The 25,944-nt window shown below is 39.0% G+C and overlaps 1 protein-coding gene across 1 annotated transcript in view; it reads right to left on the reverse strand.

Annotated features, from left to right (window-relative positions):
• The window catches only part of LOC120858525 (protein O-mannosyl-transferase TMTC1), a 302,518-nt gene that overhangs the window by 233,692 nt on the left and 42,882 nt on the right, over nt 1–25,944 (reverse strand). Inside the window, exon 5 of the mRNA XM_040234631.1 lies at nt 25,514–25,705. Coding sequence (XP_040090565.1) covers nt 25,514–25,705 — 192 coding nt within the window. The remainder of the gene's footprint in view (nt 1–25,513; nt 25,706–25,944) is intronic.

Genomic DNA, 25,944 nt, shown 5'->3' on the forward strand with positions numbered 1-25,944 from the left:
ACGGGGTTCACAATTTTGGCTGGGCCTTAATATCACCGACCTGCTCATGTGACACATCAGAAAAAGAAAGAGCAGAGAGACCACTGGTTGAGAGTCGTACCCTTAAGACATGGACTCTATGTCTAACTGCAGGTCCTGCATCCCTCGCTGCCAGAAGCAGATCAACAGCAGTTGGCAGAAATGCAGGTTCTCAGGCCCTGTGGCAGGATCTGTGGAACCAGGAGTTACTCTTAAAGAGCCCCCAAAGATTCTCATGTACATCAAGGTTTGGGAAGAAAGTACTGCTCCACACCACACTACTTAACTCCTGCAATCCAGCAAAGGTCAGACTTGACAGACAAATTTCTTAGGTTCAAATCTCAGCTCACTAGCAGTCTGACCCTCAGTTAAACCCTTAAACCTTCAGTTAAACCCTTAATCCCTCAGTTTCCATCATCTGTAAAAATCACCACAATACCTATCTCATAGGGATCTTGTGAGGGTACATAAGATAATTTAAATATTATTAAATATTTAATAATATTTAAATATTAATAATTTAAATATTATTCTAACTACATTAAAATGTCTGGTTACTCCTCTATCTCCCTGATGGATCAGGAACATCTTAGTGGCTGGGCATTTCATCTGTGTGCTCCAGATCTCTCCCACTTGTCCTCCAGCCACCTTTCCCAGAAGGCTCGCCTGTATGGTCTATATCAGTCAGCTGCCTGACCCCTCCAGTTCACAGCAGGGAGCTCTGGACTAAGAGGAATGTCTGCCTATTGCCCAGGGTCACTTAGGTGGGTTGGGGCTTGTCTCAAGGTGACCGTTCCTGAAGGACACTCACTTCCCAGGTTCTGGGTGATAACTGCTCCTCTGATGTTATTGCCCTCACCTGAGAAAACAGTCGCTTTGTCAATAATCCTCCCCCTATCATCCTATTTTGAATGTGTCATCTCTTTATTGGTATGATTCTGACCAATACACTAAGTCTCATCCAATCACTATTCCTGCATGTCAGCCCAGCCAAACTCATGCTAGTGGCTGAAGATACAGAGGTAAAACTAAAATGGCAGTCCTGGCACTCATGGAAGTTATATTTTGGATCTCACACTGTGACTGACACAGAGAAGACAATCTTTTAAATGGATAAATATAATTTCCTCTTTTCCTTAATCCTGTATCAGAAGCACTTGCCCCAGAGCACACCAAAAGCCTGCTGGTTACAAAAGCAGACATGTCAACAAGACCCCAACGAGGGTAGGGGATTAGCCAGACAAGGGAATCAGAGTCTCATGGAAGCCACAGTGAAAACAAGTGCTCTACAGATTTGAATCCAAATCTGCTATTTTCATTTAATAAAATCAAAGGCTGTGAAAATATTTTACCTGAGAAAGTGAGACTTGAAAGATAAACAGAAGAAGGTGAGTTTTGCAGCTTTTTCCTAATATCAAACCATTGCAAGCTACATAATTCCCATGATCTGCCATGGGAAATCCCCTTCACAAAGATCCTGGCTCGTGCCTTATTAAAAAAAAAAAATGTATTTTGTGGAAAACACTTCCTAGGAGGCGGAGATTTCTACCCTTAGAACCATCTCTGAGAAGGACCACCAGTGGTTGACAGCATTGCCACCTGCAGGAGAGGCTGGTGGGGATTAGCTCTAAGACCATGTAAATACTTCCTGATGACAGCAAAGGTTTTTCATCAGCTCCTTCTTTAGCCGTTCCCAAATCTGAATAAAGGCCAATAAACCTGTAAAAATGTTTCTTAGGTTCTAAATTTTTAAAGGTCAACTTAGTACTGACTCACTTGGGATATAAAAGGGGGAAGAATCATAACGAGGAATTCCATTTAGTATTTGTTCAAAAAAGAGGGAAGGTTCTCACTCTGTTGGTATTTTGTTAGAATTTGTTAGCATTAAACAAGAGTTTTTTACTCCCTACTTTATGCAATGGATTTATGCAATAAGTACAGTAGGTCCTCCTGCAAGGACCATCTCTATTAACACTAAATGAAATAGGAGTGGGTTCTGCATATTCTTGAGGACAGTCATGAATGAAAATTTGGAGAAAGGAATAATCTGTTAGTAGTAAACTTAAATTAATGAAAATCTATATTTTCTGCAGTTTTCTGTCAGGGAACTCTAACTCCTATTACAGGAGAATTTAATTCAACAGAGGAACAGTCTGAATAATAGTCTAAAAGGAGAAGGGGACAACAGAGGATGAGATGGCTAGATGGCATCACCAACTCGATGCACATGAGTTTGAGTGAACTCCAGGAGCTGGTGATGGATAGGGAGGCCTGGCATGCTGCGATTCATGGGGTTGCAAAGAGTCGGACACAACTGAGTGACTGAACTGAACTGAACTAGCAAACTGGATTTTTTAACAACATAACAGCAAAGCAATGGAGAGTAAAGCTTATGTCCTTGGAACAAAAAGAAAAATAAAAGAAAAAGCTAATAAGAAACTGACCCTTTATAAAATAAGTACTAAAAGAAAATGTTTTAAAATCTCTGAATCTGATATTAATTTTATTTTCTCCTATCATTTACTTGAAAGAAGATAACCAAATAATATTAATATAGAAAAAATGTTTATGCTTGGAATCCATTAAAATACAAAAAGGAAAATGCATTGTATCCCTACAAATGTACACAGATTTTTCCAGACACTTTCGTTACCACATTTTACTATACATTTAAAGATTTGGGGCACACAGTTAATTAATTTAATTTTTCCTCTAAACCAGAATATCAATTCCCATGTGATTCCAGCATACTCTTTCTATTTCTATGCAGTTTTTCTTGGCTATTTTTATTTATTTATTTATTTTTGGCCACATCGCATGGCACTGCAGAATCTTAGCTCCCTGACCAGGAACTCGGACTCCTGCAGGGCACCTCCAGGAAAATCCCATCTTGGGTACTATTTTCTTTTGCTCATTCTTTTTTCTCTACTACAATATTCAAGCAACTTTTTTCTAATTTCCTTAAAATGAGATATGTACTGTGATTATTTCATTTGCTCAGAATATTCTTTCTTTCAGGCTTCCCAGATGGCTAACTGAAGAACACTTAATCAATATTATCTATGCAGAGAGTATGGTATTAAACACTGTTGGGATTAAAAAAAAAAAAGTTTCACACAAAACTTTGAAATCTTTTCGAAAAGGGCACACATAACAAATGTTGCAAATACTTGGCTGCCACTGATAACTGCAAAATCAGTAAAGCAGTACCAATGCAATGGGCCTTTGGGTAAGAGACAACCAGCAGAGCTGTATTACTCAGGAAAGGATATTCAAAGGCAGGAAGAAATTATTGGGTGAGTGGAAAAGGAGAAGGCACAGAGGTGAATGGCCAGAGAAGAAAATGATGGCAACAAAGTGTATTTCCATGGAAATAAGAGAGCCATTTGGCTGAAATAAATCTTTCTAGTAGGAAAGAATTGGGAGATGTAGATAAACAGATGGGCTTGAAGCCAATCAGTCTATGAACACGAAAACAAAGGTATTATGGGAGCTTCTCACAACAAACTGTGGAAAATTCTTAAATAGATGGGAATGCCAGACCACCTGACCTGCCTCTTGAGAAATCTGTATACAGGTCAAGAAGCAATAGTTAGACCTGGACATGGAACAACAGATTGGTTCCAAATCGGGAAAGGAGTATGTCAAGGCTGTATATTGTCACCCTGCTTATTTAACTTATAGGCAGAGTATCATGAGAAATGCCGGACTGGATAAAGCACAAGCTGGAATCAAGACTGCCAGGAGAAATACCAGTCACCTCAGATATGCAGATAACACCACACTTTTGGCAGAAAGTGAAGAAGAACTAAAGAGCCTCTTAATAATAGAAAAAGGAGAGTGAAAAAGTTGGCTTAAAACTCAACATTCAGAAAACTAAGATCATGGCATCCGGTCCCATCACTTCATGACAAATAGATGGGAAAACAATGGAAACAATGACATATTTTATTTTCTTGGACTTCAAAATCACTGCAGATGGTGACTTCAGCAATGAACTTAAAAGATGCTTGCTCCTTGGAAGAAAAGTCATGATGAACCTAGACATATTAAAAAACAGAGACATTACTTTGCCAACAAAGGTCTGTCTAGTCAAAGCTATGATTTATCCAGTATTCATATATGGATGTGAGAGTTGGACTATAAAGAAAGCTGAGCACCAAAGAATTGATGTTTTTGAACTGTCGTGTTGGACAAGACTCTTGAGAGTCCCTTGGACTGCAAGGAGATCCAACCAGTCCATCCTAAAGGAAATCATTCCTGAATGTTCACTGAAAGGACCAATGCTGAAGCTGAAACTCCAATACTTTGGCCACCTGATGTGAAGAATTGACTCATTGGAAAAGACCCTGATGCTGGGGAAGATTGAAGGCAGGAGGAGAAGGAGATGACAGAGGATGAGATGGTTGGATGGCATCACCGACTTAATGGACATGAGTTTGAGTAAACTCCGGGAGTTAGTGATGGACAGGGAAGCCTGGCGTGCTGCAGTCCACGGGGTCGTAAAGAGTCGGACATGACTGGGCAACTGAACTGAACTGATGGGAGCTTCAGGAATTGCCTCCAGGGTCAAACAGATCCTGTTCTAAATCTGGTTCAGCTAACTACCACCCGGGTTTCCACATCCATAAAATGCTGATAATAACAGCACCAGTCTCAAAGAGATTCTCTAAGCAATAAATTTTAACACTTTTCTCACAGTGCTTAGCACATATCAAGAGATTTTTTTGTTTAATGTTAAATCTGTTCTTATTGTTAGCCTAGATCGCGTGTCACTGTTAAAGAGGTCTTGGTGTAGAGCGATGTGATACAGCACTCATTTGGTCAGTAATGAGCACTGTCCTGACCAAAGGGAGGGGGCCACTCTTCAGACAGGCACTGTATGCAGCTCTCTCAACACAGTGTGAAGTCAATCCAACAACAGAGATTTGAACCAAATTCTTACCCAGCCACATCACCCCATTATACCCAAAGGCCTCCAGTACCAAGCTCTTATCCCCTTACCACTTACTCACAAATGTAGGTTCCCAATATGCTCCAATATCTGCTAACCTTCACACTGCAGTGAATATGGAACACGGGGCAAGAAAGACCTGGATTCAAATGCTGCCTACATGTGCTGCTCCTGACAAGCTATTTCCTCTGAGCTCCATGTTTTTCACATGTAATACATGGAAATAATAAAACTAATCTGGATATATTTTTATGAGGCTTAAATGAGATAAGTAAAGCAAAAGCAAACAGCACATCATTTAACACAGAATGCTAGGCATGTACTGTTATCTAGTCAACACTGAAAACAACACTATGAGATACATGCTTCTGTTTAGTCACATAATATGAATAAAACTGAGGCTTAAAGAGATTAATCTGCCAGGTCACAGATGATATGCATGGCAGAGCATCAGAATCAAGATGTCTGACTCCAGTGCTGTCTCACTCCTCCCCAGCTTCTCAAAACGCCGCAAAGGTAATCACACTGAGCAGTGTCAACCTCACCAGGCTCAGGACTGCCCTTGACATTCAGTCACTGTGAGAATGTCTTTGGTTGACAGAAAAGCAATAATCAGAGGGAAATCCTTAACATTCTCTAGGAAGCTGCTTACTTATTATCACATTTTTTTATCCCTTATACAAAAGACTAAGAGTCATTTTAATGGTATCAGTTCAGTTCAGTTCAGTCACTCAGTTGTGTCCGACTCTTTGCGACCCCAGGAATTGCAACACACCAGGCCTCCCTGTCCATCACCAACTCCCGTAGCCTACCCAAACTCATTTCCATCGAGTCAGTGATGCCATCCAGCCATCTCATCCTCTGTCGTCCCCTTCTCCTCCTGCCCTCAATCTTTCCCAGCATCAGGGTCTTCCCAAATGAGTCAGCTCTTCATATCAGGTGACCAAAGTATTGGCGTTTCAGCTTCAACATCAGTCCTTCCAATGAATATTCAGGACTGATCTGCTTTAGGATGGACTGGTTGGATCTCCTTGCAGGCCAAGGGACTCTCAAGAGTCTTCTCCAACACCACAGTTCAAAAGCATCAATTCTTCGGTGCTCAGCTTTCTTCACAGTCCAACTCTCACATCCATACATGACCACAGGAAAAACCATAGCCTGTACTAGACAGACCTTTGTTGGCAAAGTAATGTCTCTGCTTTTTAATATGCTCTCTAGGTTGGTCATAGCTTTCCTTCCAAGGAGTAAGCGTCTTTTAATTTCATGGCTGCAATCACCATCTGCAGTGATTTTGGAGCCCAGAAAAAATAAAGTCTGACACTGTTTCCACTGTTTCCCCATCTATTTCCCATGATGTGATGGGACCAGATGCCAGGATCTTAGTTTTCTAAATGTTGAGCTTTAAGCCAACTTTTTCACTTTCCTCTTTCACTTTCATCAAGAGGCTTTTTAGTTCTTCTTCACTTTCTGCCATAAGGGTGGTGTCATCTGCATATCTGAGGTTACTGATATTTCTCCTGGCAATCTTGATTCCAGATTGTGTTTCTTTCAGCCCAGCGTTTCTCATGATGTACTCTGCATATAAGTTAAATAAGCAGGGTGACAATATACAGCCTTGACGTACTCCTTTTCCTATTTGGAACCAGTCTGTTGTTCCATGTCCTGTTCTAGCTGTTGCTTCCTGACCTGCATACAGGTTTCTCAAGAGGCAGGTCAGGTGGTCTGGTATTCCCATCTCTTTCAGAATCTTCCACAGTTTATTGTGATCCACACAGTTAGAGGTTTTGGCATAGTCAATAAAGCAGAAATAAATGTTTTTCTGGAACTCACTTTTTCGATGATCCAGCAGATGTTGGCAATTTGATCTCTGGTTCCTCTGCCTTTTCTAAAACAGTTAAGCTAAAGTCCCAACTGTTACCACATTCATGTCTCTTTTTTTTTTCTTTCAGAATTAACATATTTTGATAAAAATTTTCATCTTCTGAACACATTCTGCCTTCTCCTCTCTGAGCTGCAACCTGACAAAACCTGGTAATCAGGTTGGCTTTATGCCTCAGTAAGAGCTTGAATTTCCTATGATCTACTCCTCTATTCACTCCTTATCAGCCTCTTCCTCAGTTTCTGTGCCATCAATCATTTTTCTCTACTCACCACACTATGTTCTTTTCTTTACCTGCTTCAGTACTGGTCTGATCACTATTGTTTTTCTTGAGAAGCTTCCCATTCCTTTGTTTCAACAACCCAAGGCCATGTTTTTCAACGCAGTTTCCAGGGAATATAAATGCACATGAGTTATTTACTTATTTCCCTTTGAGGACATATAACCAACACTTCACTGGGAAAAATAATTTGCTTCTGATATTACTGCTGGAGTCTCTCTACCTTTTCACAGTGCAGAGAGGTCCTGTTCTCTTTCACTTAACTGAGGAACTTAAACGCTCCTTAAAATACATGTTGTTAGGTCTGCTTTCACTGAGCAGACAAAAGGCATCTATTTCAAGTATGATTCATTCTTTCCTATTCCAGTACTGCCTTTTGTCTTTTTACATTTTCACCTGTCTCTTAAACTTCAGGAAAGAACAATGGTGACATCCACAGGGGAGATTTGTTTGTCCTGAACATCCTGCTGTGTTTGCCTGTCTCTAACAAGGACACATGCCTTTTCTAACTTGAAGAATAACTGGCAAGCTCTGATATTTTTCATGAGGTTGAACCTCTGACCCCTTCCCACAGTGCTGGGCCCTCCCCTGAGTTTCCTCATATTGGGCACGCCCTTCCTTTGAGCTGGCCCAGCAAGCAGATGAGCGCCTGCACCAAGAAGCCAGAAGACTATATTATCTTGACAGTTCTACAAACCAAATGTAGAAAATATATGCATTACGAATCACATGATAGTGAAATCTGAGCAGTTTTTGACTTTAAGAATATACATTTACCATGCCTTTCATGTTAGATTGGCACTAGCAATTTTTCACAAAGCTCATTTTAAAAAGTAACAATTTTAATTTCAATAATTGGTTTCTTGAGATTTTTATCTTCTTCTTTCGCTTTTTACAAGAGAAGTTGTTTTGACAGCTATTTCTAGGAGGCAGGAATCCGTCTGCCTCAAGACATCTATTTGCACTTTAATCTGTAGTGTGATTAAGGGGATTACCTGAAACCTTGGGGGCAGCTCCAAGTTTAAGTAAATAGTCAGAACATAGTTGGGTAGATCTGTTTGTGTGGGCTCTGCTTCTCAAAAGTATTTCAGTTCCATCATAAGAATTAGCCTGTTCTATACTAGTTAAAAGTAACTAATTGTTAAGCAACCAATAAAATAGCCACCATACTCTCATTAAAACCCAGAACTAAACTGAGTCTAGATTAAGTAAGCAGAGGAAAGGCCAAAAGAGAAGGAAATACCAAGACCCACACAGAAGGCTGGATCCTCATGATGGCTAACTCAGCTTTCTGCAAGGAGGTACGATCCTTACATTGTCTGATCAGTTTTATGAGATTTCTCACCAAAACCAGCTTTCTCTTTGTAGAGGAAAAATACGGAAACTGGTTTTAAGAGCAAAGATTCAGGAGCCAGGCTGCAGAAGTGTGGTTTCCAGGTTCTGCACTAATGATGTAGCATAAGTTATTTATCCTCCCTGTATCTCCACTATCACACTGGAAAATGTGGATAATCATGGTGTCAAATGGCACACCGTTGTTACATGATTAGGTGAGTTAGCATACATAAAACTCTAAACCAGTGTTTGAATATAATAAATGTTAGCTGTTATTACTAATTATACTCAGTATATTCTGGAGGATTAATTATTGGAATTCAGTAGTTTATCCAATAAGAGAACAGTTACCTCATCATTTAGAAGGTGTTCAATAAATACTTGGGAAATTACATTCATTAATGTGATGACATTTCATAAAACACTCTAGTATATAAGTTGATGGGCATGAAAGAAAGTTGACTATACCTGTAACTCAGGTGTAAAACCTCAAAACGTGAGATGAGTATTGATAAGAGTCACTCCCTAGGTTATCCAGACTTTTCAGATATTCTCCAAGCCTATTATAGACTATGAGTTAAGGAGATCAACCCAAGGTGAAACTGGAGCTTGGTATGAGTAGTACATAGATATTCTAATTCACTTCTGTGTGAAAACTGACTGTATGACCAGATTAACCAGAGGCTGACATATAATTTAGGTGGAATAGATATGGTAATTAAAAAAAAAAAAATCCTATATATATACAAAACACAGGACAGGCATGGCCCCTGAGGAGACAGTGAAGGGAATGAGACCAAAGATAGTGTTAAGATAGACTTCAACTCTACCAATACAGCTTCATTCCTTAGGTATGAAGCCAAAAAAGGGTTGGAAATAAATATGACCACACATAGCATGGATGTTTGTTATATTACTTTTCATGTCTACCTGTATATTTTAAGTCTCGCAGACAAAAAACAGGGAAAAAAGAAAAGCAGCTTTTATTACTTAAAGTGTCTTTCCTAAAAAATAAAAGTAAAAAACTAATGACCTAAAAAATGATATCATGGTTTATGCAGAAAATCTGAAAGAGCTGACAAAAAACTCCTAAAACTAATAAGCAATTATAGCAAGGTTGCAGGGTACAAGATTAATATATAAAAAGTCAAATGCTTTCCTATATTATCATTACCAGCAATGAACAAGTAGAATTTTAAATTAGAAACTCAATACCATTTACATAAGTACCAAAAACTGAAATACTTTGGTACAAATATAATGAAATATGTACAAGAGGTATATGAGAAAAGCTACAAAACGCTGATGAATGAATTTAAAGAACTAAATAAATGGAGAGATAGCCCATGTTAACAAACAGGGAGACTCAATATTAGGAAAATTTCAATTCTTCTGAAATTTACCTAGAGATTCAATGCAATCTGATTTAAATTCCAGCAAGTTATACTGAGGATACTGACAAACTGATTCTAAAGTTTATATATGAGTCCAAAGACCCAGAATAGCCAACTCAACACTGAGGGAAAAGAATAAAATTGGAGGACTGACACTACCCAACTTCAGTAATTACAATAAAGCTACAATTGTCAAGACAGTACAGTACTAATTAAAAAAAAATTAGACAAGTAGATCAATGGAATGAAATAGAGAGCTCAGAAATAAACCCACATAAATACAGTCAACTGATCGACAAAAGAGCCTACGATGGAGCAAAGATAATCTTTGCCAAAAAAAAAAAAGTAATGGAACAACTAAATATCTGCATGCAAAAAATATAAATAAATACAGACATAGATCTCCCACCTTTCACTGAAACTAACTCAAAGGGACCACAGATATAAGTATAAAACACAAAACTATGAACCTCTCAGAAGACATCCTAGGAGAAAACTGAGATTATGACAGTTGGTTATAGTGATGACTTTTTAAATAAAACACCAAAAACACAATTCATGTAAGAAATAATTGATAAACTGAATTTCATTAATATTAAAAACTTCTTCCCTGTGAAAAATGTCAAGAAAATAAAAAAACAGGCCACAAACTGGAAGAAAATATTTGTAAAAGACAAAACTAGTAGAAAATTGTTACCTAAAACATACAGTTCAGTTCAATCCAGTTCAGTCACTCAGTTGTGTCCAACTCTTTGCGACCCCATGAATCACAGCATGCCAGGCCTCCCTGTCCATCAGCAACTCCTGGAGTTCCCTCAAACTCATGTCCAGAGTCAGTGATGCCATCCAGCCATCTCATCCTCTGTCATCCCCTTCTCCTCCTGCTCCCAATCCCTCCCAGCGTCAGAGTCTTTCCTAATGAGTCAACTCTTCGCATGAGGTGGCCAAAGTACTGGAGTTTCAGCTTTAGCATCAGTCCTTCCAAAGAAATCCCAGGGCTGATCTCCTTTAGGATGGACTGGTTGGATCTCCTTGCATATGTTATCAGGAAAATGAAAATGAAAACAGTGAGATAACACTTATTAGAATGGCCAAAACTGAAAACACTGACAACACCAAATGCCGATGGTGATTATGGAGCAACAGGAATTCTCATTAATTACTAGTGGGAATGCAAAATGGTACAGCCACTTTGGAAAACAGTTTGGTGATTTCTTACAAAACTAAACATGATCTTACTATCAATTCAGTTCAGTTGCTCGGTTGTGTCCAGCTCTTTGCAACCCCATGGGCTGCAGCACTCCAGGCTTCCCTGTCCATCACCAACTCCAGGAGCTTGGGCAAACTCATGTCCATCAAGTCGGTGATGCCATCCAACCATCTCATCCTCTGTTATCCCCTTCTCTTCCTGTCTTCAATCTTTCTCAACATCAGGGTCTTTTCCTATGATCTTACCATGCATGCATGCTAGGTTGACTCAGTCATATCCAGCTCCGTGCAACCTTGTGGACTGCAACGTGTCAGGCTCATCTGTCCATGGGATTTTCCAGGCAAGAATACTATGGTGGGTTTCTGTGCCCTCCTCCAGGGGATCTTCCCAACCCAGGGATCGAACTCACATTTCCTACATCTACCTGCATTGGCACATGAGTTCTTTACCACTAGCACCACCTGGGAAGCCCTGATCTTACCATATGATCCACCAGTTGCACTCACTGGTATTCATCCAAAAGAATTAAAAATTTATGTCCACATAAAGACCTACACACAGATACTATAGCAGCCTTATTCATAATTGCCAAAACTTGAAAACAACCAAGATGTTCTTCAGTAGATGAATGGATATATAATTATGGTATATTCGGACAACACAATATCACTTGAGCGCTAAAAAAAAAAAAAAGTATCAAACGATGAAAATGGAACAAATTTAAATGCACATTACTAAGTGAAACAAGCTAATCTAAAAAGGCTACACACTATATGATTCCAACTGCATGACATTCCAGAAAAGGTAAAAGCCAACATGGAGACAATAAGAAAACTGCCTTACCTTATTATGGAGACAACAAAATGAATGACTGTCAAGGGCTGGGGAGGGGAGGGGGTTAGTAGATGGAGCACAGAGTATTTTTCAGAGTTCAGTTCAGTCGCTCAGTCGTGTCCGACTCTTTGCGACCCCATGAATCGCAGCACGCCATGCCTCTCTGTCCATCACCGACTCCCGGAGTTCACTCAGACTCACGTCCATCGAGTCCATGATGCCATCCAGCCATCTCATCCTCGGTTGTCCCCTTCTCCTCCTGCCACCAATCCCTCCCAGCATCAGAGTCTTTTCCAATGAGTCAACTCTTAGCATGAGGTGGCCAAAGTACTGGAGCTTCGGCTTCAGCATCATTCCTTCCAAAGAAATCCCAGGGTTGATCTTCAGAATGGACTGGTTGGATCTGCTTGCAGTCCAAGGGACTCTCAAGAGTCTTCTCCAACACCACAGTTCAAAAGCATCAATTTTTCGGCACTCAGCCCTCTTCACAGTCCAACTCTCTTCACTTTAGGGCAGTAAATTTCAAATGCAAATCCACTTTTCCTTACTCTAGGATCCATGCACCTAACCCCTGAGCATGCCATTGTTCCATCATTAAAGGTAAACAAGGTAAGAACTCTAGAATCACTTTGAGAAAACTGCATCAATAGAGGCCTTCAAGTTAGCAGACAATTTTCTTTGTGTTAAAACTAAACTGTTTTCTTAAATTCAAGCTCTAAGACTAAGAGTCTAATATATAGATTTGGTCAGAAATTATCTTTGCCAAGTGAATTCTTGACAGGTAACAGCTGCAGTCTAATGCTAAACTGTGCTTGCTACATCACTTCTGAAAACACAGTCAACATTGGGTTGCAGAGCTACCAATCGATCATGCCAGAAAAAGATACTTATTTGGCATCTGCTCATTTTCTTTGCCAAGTAGAAAAGCAATTATCTGCACCAATACAAAATGCAAACGCTTGGGCACAATACACACAAGAAGTCATTATTTTAATCAGAAATTGGAAGTGAAAATTATAAGCTTAGCATACTGAATGCATAACAGAAAGAGATTATTACCTCCATGAAGTTTTTCATTAATTTCTGTCCTTTGGAGGAAAATCATAAATTGAAAAGTTTTCAATTAATTAAGGTGTGTATAAATAGCATTGTTTCTCCCTATCATGGGCAAATGTACTCTTAGGTCACGTGTTAATTTATCTTAAATATGAGAATTCTTCCAAAATTACAAAAATGTATAAAAAATATTTATATAAGATACTATCGCAAAAGACAAAGAGAAAATACTGAACTTTCACATATATAGATTCAGGATTCAATTATGGTAAAAATCTCAGCATTATCATTTTTAATTCTCAAAAGTGTAATAATTAACATTAACTAGTTTGAATTTTTAAATCTTCATACTTTCATAATCGGCTTTACAATCAGTCTTTTCTTACCTATAAATCTAAAAACAAGATGAGCCTGCCCTGCACTGGTTGTCCTCTGTTACAGGGGCCAGTCAGTCCCTTGGCATCTCTCCCAAGCGCCTCCATAACAGGACTCCTGCCTACCTTCCCAGCCTCACCTGCACTCATCGTGTTCTGAGCTGTCTGTAGTTGCACACTCACACACAAACACTTCATGCACACTTTACAGGTACATGCCTCTTGTGTCCTCCCTCCTGCTGTGCTTTACGCCTGAAAGACCACCCTCCCTTTCTCTAGCTCATCTTCTCATCTGTTAAAGACTCAGTTTCCACAAAACTTCCCAGGCTGACTAAGGTTGCCTATTCTGAGTCCCATGATTTGGTATGCACACCCGCCACCCTCAGTAAGTATCTTTTTTATTTTCATGGCTTCCCCACTGGGATGTAAACTTATCCATGCTGGGCCAATGTGAATTTCTGTTTTTGAGAACTTGGAGCCAGAACACATTAATTCCAGTCCATCTTGTACAGAGTATTGAACTGAGAGGCTCTATTGAGCCACGACTGAGGTGGCCCTAAGAAAAGTCAGTCTTTAAGGACTTAGGAGGAAAGGAAAGCAACATGAATTTTAAAAAGCAAAAAAGAGACCACGAAGCCCCCAAAAAAGGTAAAAAAAATAAATGTTTTAAGTTTGCCAGTTCCTATGTCCAGAAATTAGGCTCAATAACCAGACTGGGGTGCCATTAGAGTCCAATGTATCTTTCTAGTGAAAACCGCAATTTGTTTAAATAATTCCTTTAAAAATTTTATTCTTTGTAAGCAAATGATCACTATGACATCTGTATACACTTATTGTATACAGTAAGTGTTTAATAAATGTTTATTAATCAAATGAGTCAACCAATTGCCTCTGAAGAGTCACAAGTTATCAGTTTGTGAATGCACAGCTTTAATGACCTCTAAGATGGTTGAAGGCAAAAATACTGAGAAAGTTGTTTATATTGATATTTTTCATCAATACATTTGACTAAAGTTCCAAAGACCTAAGTATTTAAGAATTCAAGATGGAAAAGGAAAAGAAAATAGCAAAATGCACATTAGTGAAATTTCCTGCACAGTCTGCTTGGTCACTTATAAGGGGGTACCATTATGTCATATCAATTCAGGGTCAGCCTCCAACTCCCACACAAGTTCCAAGTATATGCACACCAATGAAGTGGAGCAATTAAAGAGAAAAAGAAAAGTGACAGCATAGCCTCATAAGAGTTTGACCAGAGTACCAAATGGCATGAGACTACCTGTCTTCCTTGTGTCATTTCACAGATAAGAAAAACAAACATCCAGGGAAGTAAAACAACTGGTCCAAGGACCACAGCAAAGCAGAATTAGAGCAGAGCTCAGTTTACTTCCAACCAAGCCATGGCTACTTACACTACCATGCATTCCTTTAAATCCAGCACAACCTAGGAAATAGTTCTGCTCTTTTGAAGAATTCAGCAATTATACAATATTCAGATTTTTCACAAACAACGAGCACAGTGATGTGAGTTTTATTGTTCACTTCATCATGTACTAGTCATCGACTATTTTCACACATGTATTTTCTGTTTAAAAATATCTGGGAATTGGTATCCAACTGCAACTTATCTTAAAGGTTTACCTAGCCCATTGTGGCTATAAATTAAGCACTGTAAAGAAGAGAGAAACAGGAACCCTCCTACAGGGTTGGTGGGAATGTAAAATGCTATAGCCACTATGGAGAACAGTATGGAGGTTCCTTAAAAACTAAAAACAGAGCTACTGTGAGATCCTGAAATACTTCCGCTCGGCATGTATCTGGAGAAAACTATAATTCAAAAAGATATATGCTCTCCCAACATTCACTGCTGTACTATTTACAATAGCCAAGACATAGAAGCAACTTAAGTGTCCATCAACAGATGAAGGGTTAAGAAGGACATGACATATTTACACAATGAAATGTCAATCAACCATAAAAAAGAATGAAATAATGCCATTTGCAGCAACATGGATGGATGTAGAGATCATACTAAGTGAAGTAAGTCAGACAGAGAAACAACAAATATCACATGATATCACTTATACGTGGAATCTAAAAAAAATGACACAAATTAACTTACATACAAAACAGAAATAGATCCACCATAAGGGAGTATGGTAAGGGAGGGGAGGGATGAATTAGAAGTTTGGGATTAACAGATGGGTACACTACTATATATAAAATAGATACTTAATACTTTGTAATAACCTATAAGGGAAAAGAATTTGAACAAAATAGACATATATGTATGTATAACTGAATTACTTTACTGTACACTTGAAACTAACACAATATTGTAAGTCAATTATACTTCAATTTAAAAAAATATTAATAAAAAATTTTTAAAAGAAAAGAGAAACAAACTTCATTGAGGTTATATATAAAGTTTCTCCCTGACTCTACATCAAAACCAAAAGTACAGTTTTATAATTAAACAACTTTAAAATAAAAAAATTTTATTATAAATGCAGTATGGAATAATTGCTTTCACAAAGTGACATTCCTCACAAAACTCATAAAGAGAAAATTACTTAAGGGAACCAAAGATAGAGTACAAAAAGAAATCTATGATAAAGACTTAGTTGTCATGAAATAAAAGCTCTACCACTTGAAAACTGAAACACATTGGTTATTCATTAGGAACTGAGGCATGTCTAGCACTTAACATAAGACACAAACATTATTCCTTCCCTCCGTTCAACTCTGGCTCGTTGTTTGCATGTGGTTGGTTTTTTTTTTCCTAAATTACTATATATGAATTGCCTTCATCCCCTAAAAACCCATACTATGTTCCCTTTAAACATTTTACCGATACTTTTAGAGGTTAAATCATTAAGAGCAAACCTTTAATGCCAGGCTCCTCGTGGAGACTGTTGCTTAGAGTGATTTCAAAATCAATATGCATTTTCTAGGTTATATATAAAGTAGTAAAGATCATGGTTTCAGTAATGCAAAGAATATTAAAAATTCATAAATCTACAACATGAAACACATTTTCCTATATGGCTATAAGATCATCAATCTAAAACCTAGTGAATTGTTTTTATTAAAGTAATGTTTTATTCAATAGTAATTCTAAATACATAAATTTTTTAATTAAAAAAGTCCACTCTTAGTTCCAGAAACTAATAATAACTCTAAGTACACAACTTATAATGAGGATGGTATGCACCAGTTAAGAATGTGTTAACGCAGGCATTCTGTTTTCCCGCTAAATTTTGATGAACTTTTCATCTTTGCTATAAGAATGCTTTTCTCTTTTACAATCATTTTCCCTTAAAGTACTGTAAGCTCATAAAAAGAGAAAAAAAAAAAGTAAATATCATAAATAAAATCAAGACTATACCACTTTCATAAATACGGTAAAGTAAAAGTGATCACTATAAAAAGATTTCTAAACAGTAATTCTTCCACACTGGCTTTGGCATAAAACATGGTGGTCAGGAAAGCTAAGTCCTAGCCCTACCATTTATGAAAAGCCACAACTAAAAGCCATGTTATGCTCTTTTCATGTATTCACTCATCGTTCCTCACAATAACCCAATAGAGCACTTTTTCTGTATTTTTTCCAAGCATTTACATTTTAAAAATTCTGTCACCTTTAATCTAGAAAACATAGTACCAGTTCAAAACTCATGGCAGACAATTTTCAGAACAACAAACTGGAAATCCCACCAAATTACCTGAAACCATCATGATATACTGCCTGCTGTAGAATAATGTTCCTATGAAAGAATTATTTATGTACACCCTGTTTACAAAGTTAAGATGAACTGATACTGCTTTTATTGCAGTCATTCTACAACCTCTCAGCAGGCTACATTAAAAAAGATAAATTTTAAAAAATTTAGCTGGATGACAGTTGCATTAACTAAAAGAGCAAAGAAACTGACAGCAAACTCCCTACAGTACCTTAAGAGCCCTACCTGTGTTCTGCAAAAGAAGAGAGATGCCCTTGAAGTCACCCAGGCTCTAACCCACATAGGACAGAGATCGAGTATCCATATGGTGACTGATGAGCTGATGGAAAATGAGGCCTGGCATCCTCTTCTAAGAGCTTACTGAGGCAGTGAGACAACTGGATGCCAACCAGAAATGCCTACATTCTGAGAGTTTTCTCTTTCAACATATGTCCCCATGCATCCAATTGGAAAGCAGATGCCCAAGCTTGATTGCTCTCCACTGTGAAAGGAAAGAACTTATCATCCACTGACTCAAATTCACAGGGGATAGAAGACTGCCAAGAATTGGTACCCAGTCAAGATTTAGCAGAATGGACCAGGGTCTGTCAGCAGTTAGGAGCTCTACCAAGTGCTATCCATAAATTAAAAGGAATTTTGCCTCTTTAGAATGTGATTTATTTGGAAGAAGCTTTTAGCGCTATGTTCTGAATGAAGCCAAGAGACACTTTATTGAAATGATTCATTTTAGTGCTGAGTTCAGTTCAAGAATCAAAGCAAATTTCAATAAGCTTTGAGACAAAATTATCAAAGTAATTCCTACTCTCCCTTATACTCTGGGTCTGGTTCAGAAGGAATAACATCACCGTCAACTAGTGGTTAGGAAACAAAAAGAGAAAAAATTCTTTTCTAATTCTCTATGCACAGAAATGAACACCTCTCTGGTAAATTCCATATTCAAGAAAAACTGCTTTAAAAGAACTTGGGAGCCAAGCTTTGGTAAATTAACCCCCCAAAGAACATTAAAGACATATTAATGATACTGTATCAATAAACAGTTCAAAATTAAGAAGCCTGATAACACTGACAGTTCATTTGAAAAATAACTTTTTTATCTAAGATTTTAAATATAAGTTTTCCACTATTTCCATCATTCCTATATCAAAACAGCACTGTTCACCCTTCCTAGTAAAATGTGTCCTTCTCTGTAGGACAAATGCCTGCAGCCATTACCCACCTTCCTTCTCTAGACCCTTTCTAGCCACTAAGCTTGTCTGCAGTTCAGTCACACCAGAAGCCACTATAGAGTCTCAGTAAAAGCTACAGTCAGCTCAGTACATTAAAAAGAAATGGACAAACTATGAAAAAGTTCAGGGGTGTATGGAACAAAGGTAAGAAGAGGATATCCTTTGGATATTATATACAAAAGATAGAATCATGAGTGTAAACAGTTATAAAGTTGTTTTAATAAGAAATAACTTTGACATTAGTTAGGCTAGTTAATCTGGTCAGTGTCTTTATAAAATACAGCCTGGGAGTTACTTCTTTCTTGGGTCCACTATCATCACGTGCCAAATAAGTCATAGTGATCTGGCTGCAGCCACCTAAGAACTACATCTGAAGACAGAAGTACTTACACCATTGAAGAAGGCATAGAATTCCATAGCAAAGCAAAGGAAATGAGGAAAAATGAAGAGCAGTGAAAGATTTCACCTTTAAACTAGGCAAAGGAAATGAGGAAAAATGATCAACAGCAGTGGAAGAATTCACCAAGTCTCTATAAAGTAGGATCTGAGTTCAAATCTACTTCCGTGAGGTGTCTGCATTCTTAAGGTGGGTTCCTCACTAGGTTTATACTTGCATTAAGAGATTTTAAAGTAGGAAAGGGGATTTCTCAATATGAACCTACAAACTTCACTTTTTACTGTTGGAGGTATTTTCCCTGTAGGTCTATTAGTTAACTCCACCCCTCTTTCATTTGGTTATTTCATTTATTAAAGCAGTAACTGAATGAAATTGAAAATGGCTCACCTGAGATCAGTCAGCCAGAAAAGTGTGTAAAATGGTTGGGGGGAGAGCCCAATTATTCACAAGTAATACAGATGGCTTTCAACATAGATCTGTTGCTGTCACCTGAAAATCTCATTGCATTAGCTTACTAAGTTTTTCTCAAAGCTGACATGAGGCTATTAATAATGATCTGAAACACTTTTGCCCTACTCACAAGATCAATGTGTGGAAAATTCAAAATCCGGTTTCAGGAGTTTAATCTACAAAACATTTCTTACTTCAGGGAAGAAGAGTACAGTGCCGTGTCTACAGAAGTAGGACTGCAGCCCACCAGGCTCCTCTCTCTGGAATTCTCCTGGCAAGAATGCTGTAGTGGGTTACCATTCCCTTCTCCGAGGGATCTTCCTTATCCAGGGATTAAATCCAGATTTCCTGCACTGCAAGCAGGTTTTTTATCATCTGAGCTACCAGGGAAACCGCAAAGTATTAAAACAACACTTAAAAGGTCAGTAATCCATCCCATCAGTGAAGGGCAAAATATTTATATGCCTTTCTAATTCCCCTGAATTTAATGACTTTACAGTTTCACTTTAGTGACAACCTGTTCTCTAGTCCTAAACTTGTCTTTATTTGCAGGCCTCTGTGCAAGGAATACAATAAAGACTTTTAAAACACACTGAAGTGAAAAATCTAACCACTGTCTTACTCACAAAGATCGAAAACGAGCCCATTTTAAGTAAAAACACCATGATCATCATCCAGCTAAGTTCCATAAGAGCAGGGCTTTGTTCACTTCACTATCATATATTTTCAACACCCAAAACAGTGCCTGATAATAGGAGGCATTTGGTAAATACTGACAGAATGAATGATTCATGACAGATGTCACAGAGCAGCGGAATAAAGAAGACAGCTCTGAGCCAAGAACTCTTTTCAATACCAATCGCAATCACTGTCATTTAAATATCAGGTCTATATAAGAAAAATGACTACGTATAGTCATAGAAACAGATGTGAGTTATGAGAATAAGATTTCAGGTAGAATTCACTGAGTTTTCTAAGGTGAAAGGGAAAGGATATTCACGTGTGAATGAACTGTATGTAATGAAGAGGGTGGGAGAAGGAAGATTTACATTTCCTACTTCACTTGGAGCAACTGAGCAAAAGATGGAATCAACTGAAATTTCATCTGATTCCAGAGTGTCTACCCTAAGTCCTAGGTTCACTGCACTTGCCACTTGCTACCTATAAGACAATCACTAAGCCATACAGAAAAACAGGCAACTAAATAAATGACTTACAGTACAATTTTTCCCTGGGTGGGGATGGTCCCCCTGTATTTGCTAACTTCTGAATACATTTTATCTGAGTGTATGTAGACTAATTTCTGACAGCCTGATGCCATCCATGCAATGAAAATACATACTAGCAAGAAAAACAAATTCCATAAAAACACATTCCTTGCCTGTATACTGCAAGTTCACCAGTTTCAGTGTTTAGAAAGTCACATTTCAGTGTTTAAGGAATAATAATATCTATAATTCTGAACTACTACTAATGATGCTGCTGGCTGCCACACCAAATGGCCACCGTGTGCCAGGCACTTATTTACAGACTTATTGCCTGCTTATTACTATAGCTCTGAGTCCTGACAAGCAATCTGAGAGTAAGATGTTATAATTAGTTTCCCTTTTTGGGAGATGAGAAAACTGATGCTCACAGAGTTAAAATAACTTATCCAGGACCTGGTAAGTGAAGGATTTATGATTTAAACACTATCCGCAGAGATCTTCAGAACTAAGATAACATTGCCTCTTTGAGCTTTTATTTTCTTTACCTGATCACCTTCTGAAAAAAGGACAAGCGTAGTTTTTAAAACTAATTTTGATACTAATCAAATTTATAGTCAAATACATGATACCTTTCCTTTCCAGAGAAGGAAAATATATGACAAGTTTCCTCTCAAGGAAGGATAATGGTCCTTCTTGCTCACAAACATGTTGACTTAATAAGATCCTGACCCAGTTCCAGTTGTATTGTGTACGGCTCTCCAAGCATCATTCTTTCTAAATAGACTGGGGCTCAGAGTTAAAAAAAATAAAATTTGTTAAAAGCATATCACCTAATTCAATGTATAAGCACCAACTATACTATATTAAAGCCAGTCAGGAGAGGCCCTCCTTTGTGGACCCACGGATGGCTGCAAGAATCTTCTATCCCTGAGAGATGAGCAGGGAGGCCAGCAGCACAGAGCATCACACCATTGTCCTGCCTCCTCCCCAAAGCCAAGTTCTCACCTGGGATTCTACAGAACACAGCAAACAGGCAAAGCACAGGATTAGTGGCTGTGCAGTTGTAATTCCAATCTTGACTTTACCACTTGCCAACTATGTAAATGTGTTAAATGACAATTTAAGCTCTCTAAGATCTTCCATTTCCACCTGATAAGCGAACTATAAGATTTACCCTAAACAAATGTCGTGATGGCTGCATGGAATAACACGTGGGAGGGGCTAGCCCACTTCCTGGTACGTAGTGATAGATAACAGATGTAAAGCTTTCTCCCCCTCCTGAAGGACCTTCTTCACTGGAGTACTGGAGCTCACATTTTCCTATAAGAAATGACTATTAAATGTTCAGGAATTTTGTAAGCCAGTTATTAAATACAGCCATTATTTAAAATTAAATTATATAACTTGTAATAAATTATATGTACATATATTTTATATTTATATCAATTATAATAGTATATATCTTTAATAATAAAATGAATTATATAACCTTAAATAAATCAAGCTAAAAATAAAGGTAATAAGTACACAAATCATATCATTTTCTAATCAGTTTCCTTCATTTTACTTCTGTCTATGCTCCTGAGATTATTTACATCTACAGTCTATCAGGAAGTAGAAATGCTTCAATATGGTGGGCTATGGCACACCTCTCCCAGCTCTGGTTTCAGCTACGTCACGTTTGTAGATTGAAATCAGCCATGGTAGGAGTTACACGGAAATTTGTAAACACAAGTGGGGATTTACTTTCTTTGGACAGCCAATGATTAAGCATCACCAGTACACCACTGGTATGCATACTTCATCGTATTCCTTTTTGTTCCTGCACTTACCTCTATATTCTCTACAAGTTATTTAGATACATACACACATCCAATAAATTTAAAATAAAATGAAAACAAAAACCTCACATGCCTGCAGTTAACAGGCATGTTAACTGTCTGTTAACATTTCTTTATTGCCCCATTTCTTTATTGCCAAATTTACTAAAATGTTCTGCTGCTGCTGCTACTAAGTCGCTTCAGTCGTGTCCGACTCTGTGCGACCCCACAGACAGCAGCCCACCAGGCTTCCTCGTCCCTGGGAGTATCCAGCCAAGAACACTGGAGTGGGTTGCCATTTCCTTCTCCAATGCATGAAAGTGAAAAGCGAAAGTGAAGTCGCACAGTCCTGTCCTAGTCTTGTCGACCCCATGGACTATGCCTACCAGGCTCCTCTGTCCATGGGATTTTCCAGGCAAGAGTACTGGAGTGGGGTGCCATTGCCTTCTCTGACTAAAATATTCTATTTTTGCTTACTTTCAATACTTTCTTACCATCTACCCATTAATTTATTCATTTCACAAATACTTGCACAACTACAATTAACCAGACACTATAAGAGGATCTGGGAATACAACTGAGAGCAGAAGCCTATACAGTCGGATCTGTATGGAACTCAGTCACTGTATGTACACAGTCCGACTGGTGGAAGTCAGTCACACCGCAGCCTGCCTTCTGTCCCTTCATGAGAGTCTCCAATGATCTATTTATTCTTTTTTTCTCCTTTGCCTTCCTTAAAAAATTTACAATTTCCCCAAATGTTTTGCCCTCTTTTCTTTCATGCCCTGTACTAAAGACTCAAGGTTTTGACAGCTTATCACTCTTCTTTCTTGCTCAGGAATTTCATGCATTTCTGTGACTTTATCCTTTCAGTTCCTGACACTACCACCCACCCAGCTGTTGAAGCTAGAAACCTGAACACCCTTGATTCCTGCCATTCCCTCACCCCATTACCCTAAATTGGCAAGTCCTGTTAGATCCATATCCAAAACGTCTCCAAAATCCACCGTATGCCTACATCTCAGGCTTCATCACCCTCAGCCAAGACCTCTTTTCTCCCCTCAGTCAGTATGAAAATCTCCTTGCTTTACTCTTGCCCCTAAATAATGCACTATAAGAAACAAGACTGAAAATTTGTAATATAACCACATCTTGCCACATTAAACAAGCAAACAACAACAAAACCCTCCAAAGTCTCCCCATTCCACTCAGAATAAAATCCAAATTCGCTCCCATGGCCAAAACATTCTTCATCATCTAGGCCTGCCCACCCCCTGAACCCCCTTTCCCCATTCCCCTTCCCATCCCCACTTGCTAATTATCCCAAGGCCGGAACCCTCTGTGCAGATCTGAGCAGGGTGAGCTCCTCCTCTCATCCACAAGGATTCAGAGACCTTCCCTGACCAATCAATGGGAATTCGCCCCAGCCAGGCTCACCTACCACTCTGCACCACACTGTTCTCTTCTTGTTGGTTATTTAGTGTCTCTTCTCCTGGAAGGAAAGCTATCTAGGGGCAAGGATCTTGTCCTCCTTAAACCCCAGTACAGCCCTGGTGCCTGCCTGCAACATGCCGGGCACACGGCAGACATTCAGTAGATCTTTGCTGATCAATGAATAAGTGGAGTATGATCTAAGAGACAGGTAAAGGCAGGACTAATTGGAAACAAAGACACCCGAAAAGAGGGAGTTGTCTGGGACTATAGAGAAGAATAAGAATAGCAATCTGCTACTTAAGTGCTAACAGTATGAGTCAAATTTCCATATTTATTAAATTCTTACTTGCCCATGGCTTGAGTTATTTTCAAAGGGAAGTCGCTCAGTCATGTCCGACTCTTTGCGACACCGTGGAGTGTAGCCTTACCAGGCTCCTCCATCCATGGAATTCTCCAGGCAAGAATACTGGAGTGGGTTGCCATTTCCTTCTTTTAGTGGCAAGCTAATTTAGCCAAGTACCTGTTCCGATAAATCTATGATAATTTTCATGGCTAGGTCAAAAAGATTTTTTAAAAAGCGAGAAAATTTTGTACTTTAAAGAAGATCTTCCTGAACCCTCAGAAACATCCCTGAGAGGCAGTGTCCCCTGGGCTACCTCATACACCTGCGCTGTAATAAATTCCTATTGAGAGGGTAACAGGCAGGAAGGCCAGGGGCCCCCAAACGGAGGAAACAAGCTGGAGGTGTCAGACATTTTTTAGTCTCTCTTAAGTGGCAGGAGGAAGCAAACTACAAGTGTCAGATTTTTTTTTTCCTTCTCTATAGAAAATTAAAAGGAGGTTTCTTTCAAAATTCTGTGTTGCCATGACAACACCTAGTTCCACCTGAACTTAACTTTTCTCAAACTTTGAGGTAACTAATGCAGGTTTTGTTTTTTTTTATGGAAATGTTTTTCTTAAGCTATGTTAATGAAAAATGTATTTACCTTAAACTCTGTCTTTCCTCAAGTTGCTTCTGCCTAAGACTCAGATAATGGCTCAAAACAGCAGTATGTTTTACTCATACAATTGTTCTCCTGATCTATGTTAATGAGACTGTATTTGCTTGGAAACCTTCCTTTCTTCAAGATTCATGTCAATCATTTTATGGCCAAGATGACTCACCTTGTGCCCATGCTAACTCAAAATGCATGTTGTGGGTGAGGGGCCTGGTGCCCTTCTCTGAGTTATGAGACATTTCCTTTCTCTAATTAGCAGCCTGTGAGTAGGTATACAACTTCCTGTTAAAGACTAGCAGGGGGACACTCTTTCTGCCCCCTTCTGATGTCTATGTCAGAAGCTCTCTCTTTTATACTTTAATAAAACTTTAATATACAAAAGCTCTGAGTGATCAAGCCTTGTCACTGGCCCTGGATTGAATTCCTCTCCTCCAGAGGCCATTTTTGATCCAAGGCCAAAAATGAATCCCGGCATTTTTCACAGCTCAACAACAACCTTTCATTATCACACACTAAAAGCAGGGAGTCAGGGCAAGGGAAGGCAGAGCTCTCCTTCCAGAGAAAACTGAGGAGCCTGCGCTCTGATATGCAGGGCTCTTCCCTTGTACTGCTTAACTGAGGCTTCACAGCCTCATCTCTTCTTCCAAATAACAGCAGTCAGTAGGGCCTCTACTTCTTCCAGCTACTCCCTTCTTATCTGATATGACACAGGGAAGGCCAGGGATAGGGAAGAGAAGGAAGGAAGGAGGAGGAAGGGAAATGGGGAAGGGAAAAGAAAGGAGGGTAACAAGAGTGGGGGTGTCACAAAGAAATGACTCCACGCTTCACTTCTCCAGTGATCCCCCTGCAACAGGTAATGCTGGATGGTGAAAACACACAAGGTCAAGGAGCCCAGTCCAGTACCTCATCAAGGACCACACAGCTCCAGGAGACACGGGGAATCCACTGCTCTTGGGTTCAGACGGCATGGCATGGCAGCCACCCCAAGCTCCTTTGTGAGGGAACCGCTGCTGCTTCCCATTCTCCCGGAGAGGGTGTGCTGTCAGGGAGCTTCCAGGCTGCTGTGGGCTGCACTGATGGATGACCCCATTGCTCCTATTTGTGAGGAGGAAACAATGTCAAAAGGAGCAACAAGACCTGCAACAAGGAACAGCAGTCCCCTGTCCCCTCCCCAAGCCCTGTTCCTTGGAAGCAAATACGAACATTTTAGCTCTTCTGTTTCTGGTATGTATCACAATATTTTAAAAATAACATGAAATAATAATGTTATTTCCAATTTTAGAACTTGTCATATTGGCTCATTACAAGAGAAGATGTAGATTCAACCCTTTTAT

The sequence above is a fragment of the Oryx dammah genome, unplaced genomic scaffold (assembly GCF_014754425.2).
Source record: "Oryx dammah isolate SB20612 unplaced genomic scaffold, SCBI_Odam_1.1 HiC_scaffold_29, whole genome shotgun sequence".
In the NCBI taxonomy this organism is placed as follows: domain Eukaryota; kingdom Metazoa; phylum Chordata; class Mammalia; order Artiodactyla; family Bovidae; genus Oryx; species Oryx dammah.